The sequence below is a fragment of the Cariama cristata genome, unplaced genomic scaffold (assembly GCF_000690535.1).
Source record: "Cariama cristata isolate BGI_N322 unplaced genomic scaffold, ASM69053v1 scaffold8156, whole genome shotgun sequence".
In the NCBI taxonomy this organism is placed as follows: domain Eukaryota; kingdom Metazoa; phylum Chordata; class Aves; order Cariamiformes; family Cariamidae; genus Cariama; species Cariama cristata.
Window position 1 is genome coordinate 50,337 of NW_009623777.1, and position 11,966 is coordinate 62,302.

The following is an 11,966-nucleotide window of genomic DNA, read 5'->3' on the forward strand; positions in this document are numbered from 1 at the left end:
ATGGGTAGAAGAGGGAACAGCGGTAGAGTGCTGAGATGCTGGGGATGAGGAGCCTGTCAATAGCTGGCTGCTGGCTGCCACAGAGCTTTGGTGGCTGGGAGCAGGAATTTGGCAGTGTCCGTGGTTTTAACCCCAGCCAGTAACTAAGCACCACGCAGCCGCTTGCTCCCTTCTCCGCCCCCCCCCAGTGGGATGGGGGAGAGAATTGGGGGGGGGGGGGGGAGAAAACAATGGGGGCTTGAGATACAGGCAGTTTAATAGGACAGAAAAGAAAATAATTACAATAATAATAAAATGACAGTGATAGTAAAAGAATTAGAATATACAAAACAAGTGATGCACAATGCAGTTTCTCACCACTTGCTGACTGATGCCCGGCTAGTTCCCAGGCAGCAATCTGCCCCTCCTGGCCAACTCTCCCCAGTTTGTATACTGGGCATGACGTTGTATGGTATGGAATATCCCGTTGGCCAGTTGGGGTCAGCTGTCTTGGCTGTGTCCCCTCCCAGCTTCTTGTGCCCCTGCAGCCTACTTGCTGACTGAACGTGAGAAGCTGAAAAATCCTTGACTTAGTCTAAACACTACTTAGCAACAACTAAAAACATCAGTGTGTTACCAACATTATTCTCATACTAAATCCAAAACATAACAATATACCAGCTTCTAGGAAGAAACTTAACTCTATCCCAGCCGAAACCAGGACAGGCAGTGCTTGGGGCAGCAAGCAGGGAGGCAGCAGTTAGAGGAGCCGTCAAGCCAGGTGAATTCTTACAGCTAAGAGTGGGGTGCTCCCTCCTTGTCCTAGCAGAGGGAAGGAGCTGAAGCATGTTGAATAGTGATGTTGACAGAGCTTTTATTGCTTCCCCTGCTCCCCTGAGAGGGAACTGCAGCAATGGTGCAACAGTCTGGTTTTCTAGTGCTTTGGCTGATTGACAGGAAGCTGCAAGTGCTGTCCCTGACTAATTGGTTCACTTGTCCAAGGATGCTGGGATAGTTTTGTGCCTTGGGGGGTTCTGGTGCATTAATTTGTAATAGCGATGAGGCTATTTCTCAGACACGCTTCCCATTCCTACGGCTCTACCTGGAAACTACCTCTGTTGGTTCTTTTCTGTCAAACCCTATCTGTAGGTACTCGTCTCCTGCTGGGTTTGTTTTGATCACCATTCTGCTGAGTGTCTGTCCATGCTGAACGTGGCCAGATCTGCACCCTCTTAACACTCAGGTCATCTCAGTGTATTGTATTTGAGCCTTTTGCTTCCCTACTTCAAATTCCTCTTCAGGTATAGCATTTATTACAGGTGATTACTCTCTTCTGGGGTCTCTCCTCTTCCTCATAACAGCACAGTGGGATATATGGTTATCCTAGCTTAGCCTTTGTGACTTCCAGTCTGGAATAGGAGAGTGGACTGGTCTGTGGTTATGGTATTGTCATGTTGTGAGAGTCTTATTTCCACACTCTGTGCTGTAGTTTCTCTTGTGTAAGGGGATCGTGCTGAATTTGGGAATCTGGAAGAGCACTGTGAGAAAGCGTTGTTTGGCCTATTACTTTTCAACAGGCATTTGATGTTGACCAGTTAGAGACAGAATACTAAGCATAGGTGGGCTTTTGCTCTGACCGGGTACAGCCAAGGCTGTTCTTGTTGCTCTATTTATGCTTCCAGTGCTGTTGCAGATAGAATGGTGTTGGCTTCTCATATGTTGGAGGAATTGAAGCAAAGAAAGACCAAAGTGCTGCTTCCTGAGGAATCGAATCCAGTTTCTTCTCCGTTCAAGTCTAGTGCACTAATCCTTACCAGATCTGGCTTACCATGTGCTACAAAGAGTGATGTGGACCTTGCCTTGAGAATATGTATATGTGAACAGGCTGACTATAAGAGCTCTAGGGTGGTTACTGTGCTGCTGAAGCACTTGTAGGCAGAGGATTTCTCTGCAGCATGGAAGTGTTACCCAGATGTTATTATCAGCTGCCTTGTAGTGACATGTGAGTGGGGATCCTCCTCAGGGGGTTGTGAGTTGGAACACTGAAGGGAGGACACTGAATATACTGTTGGTACAATGGTAACTTCCAGAGGGAACAGGAATATCATTATTCTTCCCAGTGTGCCCTGGGAGTTGGAGAGTAGAAAATTGGAGGATTTTAGTAGAGTTTAGGATCCTGTTAATTGATGTTATACTGCAGCTGAGGCGCCCTCACATCTCTTTTTCTCCCTTGCTCCTTTGTTGAGGACCATTATATGCATCATTAGAAGATTTTTTTGACCTGTAAGCGCAGCAGATGCGGTGACAGAGGCCTCCATACTGTGCTCGACCCATCCAAGCTCTCATTGATGTGTTCTCAGGGCTGTTCTCTTCTGCTCTGTTGTGCAATAACACATCAGAGCCTTCTGATGCTCTTGGCAGAGTCTGTGCTACATTCTGACTTGCCCAAGAGACAAGTCTTTTTTTCCCCTTTTCTCTACTTGGCCTACCTCCGTGCTCCTTTTACATTACATGTGATCCAAACAGTGAACACTGAGACACTAAATAGAACAAAAACTTTGTGTGAATCCCAAATGTGCTGGGGCTGAATATACTCTGATTTGAAACAAGGCTTACAGAGAGAGAAGGTAAGTCTGCTTGGGAGGAGGAATAGAGGAAGGAGGGATTGAAGGGCATCTGTCCATAACAGGAATTACCTCCTTCCTGGCTGAAGAGGAGATGCTGGCTGCCCACAGTCTTGTCAAAGAGGATTGGCGTGAAGAAGGGCAGCAAATAACTGAGCAGTCTGTTGCTCCTCAGCAGACAGACTGGCCACCAGAGCTGATAAGGGGAAGTGTCTGTCCTCAAAAGCAGCTGTGCGGCAGAGGAGCTAAGAGCCTCTTTCACTGCAGTCATTTCAATTTAAAAAGCAGGGAGGGTATCTGTAAAAGCTGGTGATGTCACTTTTCATCTTTTGGCTATGATAATCCTTGGGAGAAAAAAATTGCCTGAAAACCAACCTGTATGCTTTATACCACTTTCACATACAGCCAATCGTATGGCTTCATGTCCAATTTAAGTGTTCACTCAACATGCTTTTCTCCTTGGTTTTGAGGCTGTAAAAGTAGGTGTTCAAGGCCATGTTCTTGTCTTGTTGATTTAAGAAGCATAGCCAGTGAGGTCAGCTCATGTCACAAAATGAGGAGCTTGCATGCAAATGCTGATGGCTGCTACTTTAGTTTAGTTACAACCTCCTCCTTTTGTTGCTCAAAGAAGTTATAGTGACACTATTGTATTGTGAAATTATGGATGTTTCAAGACTTACTGTAGTGGGTGTATTGTGTCCTGGTAACAGATACCAAAGACGGGTATCTTTAGGAAAAAAATGCTTTAGAGGCTATTGCAAAAATGGTGAGGTTTTTCAGTTACTGTTGAAATAGATCTCATACCCAAACTATCCATCACTATTAAATCCTGGAGCACAAATTGGGATAATGTGGCTAAACCCAAGCAAGGGCCACAGTTCTGCCTGCCTGTGCAGCTGAGAGATTGAACTGCTCCTCCGTTGCGAAAAAACATGGATGATTTCCTGGCTGGTGTGAGAGGGCAGCCTGCAGATGGGATATGAGAGGCGAACAGTTGATTGCAGCAGGGAAAAAGTGACACATCTGGTTTGGCTTCAGGTTGCTCAGGAGTAGTAGCAGCAGTGCCCCTTGGAGCTCAGCGGCAGAGGGGCTTTCAGCCAGTTGGTCCTTTGCTCTAAAGGTTTATTTCATGCTTGTAATTGTCGCTGAAGGGCACTGGGCATGTGAAACTGGATCTAAAAGTTGTTAATCCTGAAAACTCCAGGGCATAGCTGTCCTCATTTTCAGTATGGGGTCTTGCTTTACAAGCAAACTACGGAGACACAGGTAGCCATAGATTTAAGAGTTCCTTTTCTGCAGTGTTCCTGTTCCTTAGAGCCACTTGAGCAGAGGCTGGTGCAGAATGTGCTGGTGTGGAAAAAGTTCAGTTGCTCTGTGAGCATTGATGTAGTTGTATATCGTAATTAGGAGCAGTGCAACTTTTTGGGGAATGTGTGATTTCCAAACAGTTGGATAAATTTGTCTTTGCAGTGCACGTAGTGACTGGAAACCTGGTGGATTAGCTCTTCTGACCAGCTCTGAGCCCAGCACTGAGTTTCTTCGTCGTGTGAAGCACGTCCCTCTCCTTCCTGATTCTTAGGGAAGGAACAGCATAGATCAGCAGTGAGTGGGCTAAGATGCAGTGCAATTCAGGTATAAAGATTGATTTCAAGCATTGGTAATCTCTTATCTTCTTTGTAACTGCAACAGGAAAATTAAACACGAGCAAATTCATCACAACGGCTGGAACAAACATAGGAGCTGTTGTTGAGGTAGAACAGAGCAACAGGTCTCCTTCAAGTGCTGTCACCAATATAGAGCAGTACAAGTGCTTCAGGGTGGTACCTGAGAAATACCGCAGTGGGCAGTTGTAGGGTACTGTCCTTGTCAGTCGGTGAGTGCTCATGCTCCAGACAAACGATGGTTATGCTCATTCTTTTAAAAGTAGTGTCTCCCCATCACGGGCTGCTTTAGAGTTCACCAGATGTTCAGTGGCTTCTCATCGTGCTGTGCAATCGCCCGCTGGCAAAGGCCTTTCGGCAGGGTTCTGGTGGGAGAGTGAGAGGTGATGGGACGAGCAAGAGGCTTCACACCACTTGTAGGAAATCCAGAGCTCTGCTACTCTGCTTTCAGAAGTCCCAACTGCAAGTAGTTGAACTGCTGGTCATGAGATGTGGCTATGTGGACTTGTGTGGCCAGGAAAGAAGTAAGACCAGGCTTGTAACTATTAAATAGAGAGATGGCCAATAAGCTGCTGTGATGGAGATGCAGGGCAGCTGTCTTCAGTCCAAGGCACTGACTGCAGGAGACTCTTTTTTGCTGTGGAGGCTTGGTTACCTTGGCAACCTGTTTTTAGCTGGATCTCTGCTCTGGTGGAGAGCCTATCTGTACCTGCTAATTCTTTGTTTTGAAATGACTGTTTTACAGAAAAAATATCTGACAGGAGTATTTCCAGAGCTGGATTATTGTGGAATCCTGGCTCTGCTTTTGGTCCCAGGAGTTTCAATCTGATGATGAGGTGATGATGGTATGGGGTGTTCTGTAGCTGAATTGAAAAGATATTAATATATCTGCTTCGTGAGGTGGGCTGCTGTCGTGGAAGGCAGAGGTGCTACTGCTATTGTCGAATCCTGGAATAGCTCTGAAAGATAGATCACTTGCATATCTGGAGTTTGCAGAGAACTTTGTTCATTCTGCTTTGCAGTTCATCAAGCCACCATCTGGTAGATGAAACTGAAGTAGCTTCTGTCTGCGATGAGTGAATAACCCACACTAGGGCTATAGGTTTCCCTTTTGGAGGGTATATAGAAACTTTTGATACTCCTGGTGACCTTTTAGTATTGGAAGGTAGTAACTGCAGGACTGTACTCAGAATCTGACGATTTTGTTTAATTCGAGGTCTTACTTCGCATCTGTGTTTTTACTGTAGGTTTTTTGGTTTTACCTTTTGTGAATACTTTGTAATCTTGAAGCGGGGGAGTGTGTGTGTGTGTGTGTGTAAATTTTGCCCTTACCTCGTTCCTGTTCCCTGTGCTTTGTTTCCTCCTATTTCATAGCCTGTACCTTTGGGCTGAGGTGAATTGCCTGGTCTGTATTCGCTATGGGGTTCTCCAAACTGGAGTTGGTTTTCGCGCAGGTTACTTGGTAGTGTGTAACACTTGTGTAACAGCGGGGGGAAGAACAGATTAACAAATTCTAGTTGTACCTGTAAGAAATTGGAGTAATGCTTGGCATTACTCTGTTAGATGTAGGTAATTAAGAACCTTCTTTTAAGAAGTCTGTGTAGCATTCCAGCTTGACTTTGCAGGCCGTCTAATTCGGATGTTTTAAGTCTTGAAATCTGTTGACTTCAGAGCAGAGAGTACGTTGAGAATCTGTTCTAGGCAGGCATCAGCTTTCAGTCCTGAGCAACTACAATGCAGAGGAAAATAGCTTTCTTTTCTTAAATTTTCAAGAACTAGAAAAAACAAGGTAAAGAACTTTCCATTTTATTCAAGTGTATGGAATACAATTGTTTATTGTAAAGTCTGATTAAAGCTCTTGTAGCGAACCTTTTTGTTAATTCCCCCTATCACTAACTGATTTTGGGTGGTTACAACAGGAGCTTTTGTTGTTTTCTTAAGACAAGTGTGAACCAGATCTGTAGTTTTTACTGCACAGCCCTAGATAACTGACACAATAAAGTACTATATTCTTCCTTGTACCGTTGCAGCAGCATTGACAGAGAGCTACAGAAAAGCTATGCCATGTTTTTTTTTGTTACTTTAACTGCATGTATCAACAAGAGTGACAGTTTGGGGCTGACTATGTGTATATCATGTTGGTGATGTATGAAGCAGAAACAAGACAGCTGGATTCTCCAACCCCAAAGCTCACTTCAGGATCTGGCAGATAAAAAAATCTCTCGTGAACTGACTAAGCTAACAAGAGACTTACCTTGAGCCTGAGCAGATTTGATTGGAAAGTCAGTGAAGGAGAATAAATGTGGGACAGTAAAATAGCTGTCACCTGTCCAGCATGGTATTTTAGCCACCAAAAAAAACCCCAAAACAAAAAAAAAAACTACCAAACCCCACATGTAAATTCGTATATTTCTGAGGAGTGAGCAGCTGGTCTTCAGGTTAGTTTATACTAGATAATGAAGATGCATCTGTATTTAAGTGACTTGTTGAAAATGGCTTTGCATTTAATTTTATTTTAAAAAATGCATATTATTTTCTCCTAGCTTTGATCAACTTGTTGAAGTTCCTCATGTCTAATGAGACTGTGTTGCTGGCCAAGCACAACATCTTCACCCTTGCTCTTATGGTAAGTACAGACAAAGCAAATCCTCTTGTTTTAGACAACTTAATCTTCAATGAATCTTAGGGAAGAATCCAGGATTTCTGGCCTGGTAAGGAGATATCAGAACAAGGCCACAAAGCAGAGGAATATCATTGTGGTTGGTTTAGATGTTTGGAAAAGGCAGTGCTTGGGCTCACTGTAGGGTCTGCTCATTGAAATAAACAAGTTTATGTGAGGAAAGGCTTAGTTTAATTTTCCAGATTTGGTAATGTTTTTTCTTGTTCTGTGGTCCTTTATGTACAAAATAATAGAAACCTGTTTTCCTGGCCCCAGATACAATAACATTTAAGCTTCTTGTCTGTCTCTTCTGTGGTATAAGGAAAAAAAATAGATAAAGCAATGATGTAATACTGTGTAATGCAACTGAGAGCTATTTCTTCAAAGGTTTTAGACATAGTTTGTATTGTTTCTGTTGCAGAATAGATTTTGTGTAAATATTCTTGTTGTAAATTCTTTTCACTTCCTTCTATAGGTTGTGAACCTGTTCAACATGTTCATCACTTACGGAGACACCTTTCTGCCCACTCCCAGCAGCTATGATGAGTTGTATTATGAAATCATTCGAATGCATCAGAATTTTGACAACCTTTATTCTATGGGTGAGTACCTCCTAACTGGTCAGGACTACTGTTGACTGGAAGTGAGGGTCGTGGTGGAGGGATGTTTGTGTCAGGTGTTTTCCATCTGCCTGCTACTGATGTGTGTCTTGGTGAGTGGACATGTTTTGTGTACTACGACATGTTTGGTAAATTAAGAATTGAGAGAGGGATAAACTTGTTAAAGGAATATTTTTTTTTCTTTTTTTAGTCAGAATTGCCATTGCCTCTCTAGCAGCCGCTTACTGTGGTTAGAAATACAAATTTGTTGGCACAACTGAGTATGTGGTATTTCATGTGTCTTTGTGTAGTTTGTATCTATTACATTTGATAGTTGCAAGTCAGAAGGTAGGTACGTGCTGTAGAACCAGCCAGCACAGAGAAACACTCGATGCAAACAAGAATTTGGAAAAAAATTTGAAAAACTTACAAGAGGCTTGCTGTGCTAGACAAATCGCATCTACTACACTCGTTGCCAAAACAAACCAAAGAAACAGCCGTCACAAACCTGCTTGCAATGACAAGCAAATCACTGGACTGAAGAATGTGCCTAGTGGCAAAACAGGAAGAAGCTGCCATCCTTCAGAGAGAGAGAGGTATGCTGGAATGCCACCAAGGGATACCCAGCAGGGAAAAGAGGAACAAAGGAGCACAAGGAATGCATGGAGGCATAATCAAGCAGTGTATACACAGGAGCCTGCAGCCAAGGGTAACTGGAGCAGCACTGGTGTAGTGCCTGCATGCTTGAAACTGTGAAGAAAAAGAATATAGCTGTGTTCTTTGTTTGCTTTGGTGTAGAAGGACCTTTCTGTCCTTCACCTTCTGCTCCCTTCTCAGCATAATCACCCAATGAACAACAGGAGTTAATATAAGCATATGAGGAAAGTTAAAGGGCAGTGGGAGACAAACAGTTGACCACAGCACTCTTCTGACGTGGGAGAGAACCATCCTCACCTAAATAAAAGTAGCCAAATACTCCCTGCAACTGCAAGCAAAAACGAACTGCCCTTTTGTACAAACTTCCTACAGTTTTTATCCAATATGTAATAAGGATCACTTGGCCATTTTTGTGCCCTTTGGGCACATAAGATTTTTTGCTAACCCATTTCCTGCCCCCAAGAATTGCAGCTATAGTAAGATGAAGTGCTCTTACTAGCCAGTAATTTTTCAAACCCATCCGCTGTGGAAGGTGAAGGAAAGTGGAATGGAAGAATAACGCACTCAAATGCTTACTCAGTTGGGCTGCAATAGGCACATCTGACTTGTTGAAAGAATTAATTTGTCACATGCATGTTTTCCATCCTGCTGCAGAGCAAACACCTTTGAATTAATGTTGTAGAAACCTGAATGGAAGCTCTCTCTGAATACGTTACTTCAGATATTCAAGTACAGTACCTATTGTTTGACAAAATAACGTTACTCAGAGCTGGCATCTTTTTTTCTGCAGATGACATGTAATGGTAGAACTGGGAAGCAAGAAGGCAGCACTGTCCAAAGCTGATGAAAGCCACAGTTTAGGCCGGTGTCCTGACAGCTTCTTTTGGCTTGTCAGTCCATTTGGGACTACAGTCACCCTTATGTCCCCTAGCCTTGGGACATTTGTCAGCACAGATGAGAAAGCTACTTTATCCTTTAGTTACACTATTAAAGCGGTTGAAACTTTCTATGTTGGGAGTGGAGGTGGAATCTAGTTACCGTGGTTTTTATTTATTTCTCCGGTCCTGAATCTGAACTTTATCCAGATTTTCAGGACTGAAAGCTTCTCTCATGCAATAATAGGCCTTGAGTATGCAGCCACTGTGCTTATGGATTCACTTGTAGCATCCGTGTTTCTAGGTGATCCTAAATGGTGTGCTGTTCCTTCACTCCTAAGGTGAAGGTGAACCTTCCATGTGGAATGTAAACCCCAGAAAACCCTGTATATACAAATTCATAGAAAATTCCCTCCTTTTGAGGCAATATGGAAAATTAATTTAAAAATGTGCTACAGGATCTGTTACTGTTTTGGTACTTACCAAGAGATGTGCGGGTAACTGCCACCATAGATCAAAATCTGTAGTGTTTCTCAATAAATACTTTGGGTGCTCTGGCAGAAAAGAATTGGATTCCCTGGAAGTTCTTCCTGTTGCATAATGTTTTCAGATCTGCTCCCAAGTCTGTCAGAGACCATCTATGCAACAGAACAATGCCTGTGTTTCTACAGGAAGTGTTTTTTCTCTAGACTGGTGTGCAATCCCTATCTGCAATTCCAGATAAACAGGGATGTAAAGAATCCATCGCTGCTGGGTTGGGTTTAAATCACAGGATGTAGTCCAGCTCAGATGGAGCCTTGCTTAAATAGGAGCTGGAGGAGAACAGCAGAATGAAGGGTATCATAGACCTGGGATGCTGTCCTGTTTCTGGGGGAAATGAACTTTAATATGTGGTGATGAAAGCAGTTAGGAGGACCTAGGCTCTTCTATCCCCTCTCCTTCCTGTCTCCCAGTCATTATCTTGTTCTGCTCACCTCTGCTATGTTCCTTGTGTTTCTTAGATGGGCTTTGAAGGGAACTTCTGCCCTGGATCACAGATTGTCTCAAAGATAATATTTGTTTTGATGTGGTTCCTGGATGGTCATCTCACCAAAGCAGATTTTTTTTTTTTTAACATTTTGGATTAGAAAATTGCCATTTCTGTGCCAGGACTGTTAATTATCTTTTCCTTTCAGTTCTAAGGCTTTCTACCAACGCTGGTCAATGGAAAGAGCCTGCAAGCAAGGTGACCCATGCATTAGTCAATATTAGGTAAGGAGTAGAAGTTAATAACCATTTCAGAGATTCTTGTGTCCTGTGTGACTGCATTCTTATCGTGACACTTTCACATTTGTTGTATTGAGTTTGGTTTTGAATTTGTTCTCTTTGTTGGGCTAAATTGCTACTCTAAACAGGGCCTCCTGGGATAAAGAGAGGATCACCAGGGTTTGATTGTTGTCTTTCTAATAATTCTCTTGGCTCTTGTGTAGACTGAGTGCTTGCAAAGCATGGCACAAGCTGTAATGAATTAATCCTCACAGCATTCTTGGGAGAAGTTATACAGTAGGGAACAATGCTGTGTTGGCAGAGCAATTGTGGACCTAATGGATTTCTGTTGTGTGATTCTATTGCAATTCTATGAAGCTATGAAGGGGACTATAAGCCAGCTGTAATCAGCAGATTCAAGGTCTCTTTTAGCATTGCAAGATTTTTGTATGTGTTTAAAACCGATTTTTTAAGGACATTTCAGTATTATCTTAAACCTCTTCCTCCTGTTCAATGGTGGAGGTTATGTTCTACTTTGTAAGGCTAAGGAATATTTAGGGGTGCTTTTGTGCTGTATTCCTTCATGACAGCAATAATTTCTTTTCCTGGCTTCTGAAGCAGCTTGTACTGACCAAGCTGGGCACTGGGCAAGATGCTCGTGGTTCTGGTTGATTGGAAAATGGAAGAATGTTGAGAGAGAATTTACTGTTTATCTCCAGCTTGTAAACAAACCATAAAAGATGAGTATTTATACTGAAAAAATGTCTGTCCATCACTTCTCCAGTCACCCCAGACACTTGGTGTCTATGCAACACCAAGTAGCTCAGTAGTGCCACATTGCTAGTACTTATCATTTTCCTCACTACAAGAGATTGCGTAGGACAAACTCTCTGAGGGCATCTTTCAAGACAATATACATCTTACATATCTATAAACCACCTTAAAGGTTCCCTTAGTAAGTCTGTAAGCTTAATAACATCACATATGGTTCCAGAAGATTTATTTTGCTACTATCCTTATTTTTATTTTTTGTAAACAGACATAAATGAACACTTGTGGGCAGATAACGCACACGGAGTGAAGCAGCAGAACAGAATGTTGGCAAATTAATGTCATTTAATGTGACACGAAGTGTCTGCCCTGGGAATTCTCTGTTATACCTGGGGAGAGAAGTCTAAACTGGGAAGAGATAAAAAAAGCAAGCGGTTGCACAAACCCTCTGCGACCAAGATTTTGCATTGGCTCATTTCCTGTTGGCTTAACAGCTGCTTTTGTAAAGATCAACATGCAACTGAGACAAGATAAAACCAAAAAAATTGGCACTGTGATACTCCTCCCTGGACAGCCTATACCAGACCTATTCAGTGCATGGTGCTGTCTGGAACCAGTGAAACCTCTGACATGTTTCCCTTCTAGGCTTTCGGTAGCTTTCCCCTGCTCCACCCAACTGATCACGTATGTTGAAATTTCGTGTGGTTTTTCAGTAACTTTAGAAGTTTTCATGAATGACTTTCATGGCTTTTCACTCAGTGAAATTAGACAAGGCCTAAATTAGAGATGATTCAAGGCCTGGAGAGGGATTAGACTTCAGAGAAGTTAGTCTGTTTGACTTACCCCATTTCCTCTTAAAAAAAAAAAAGTGAGGGGGTGGGTATTTCATAGACTTG

The 11,966-nt window shown here is 42.8% G+C and overlaps 1 protein-coding gene across 1 annotated transcript in view; it reads left to right on the forward strand.

The window, feature by feature from the left end:
- LOC104163779 (chromosome unknown open reading frame, human C10orf76) overlaps window positions 1-10,309 on the forward strand; it is a 53,992-nt gene extending 43,683 nt beyond the window's left edge. Inside the window, exons 20-22 of the mRNA XM_009702895.1 lie at window positions 6,808-6,890; window positions 7,399-7,525; window positions 10,230-10,309. Coding sequence (XP_009701197.1) covers window positions 6,808-6,890; window positions 7,399-7,525; window positions 10,230-10,309 — 290 coding nt within the window. The remainder of the gene's footprint in view (window positions 1-6,807; window positions 6,891-7,398; window positions 7,526-10,229) is intronic.
- Window positions 10,310-11,966: the final 1,657 nt, after the last annotated feature.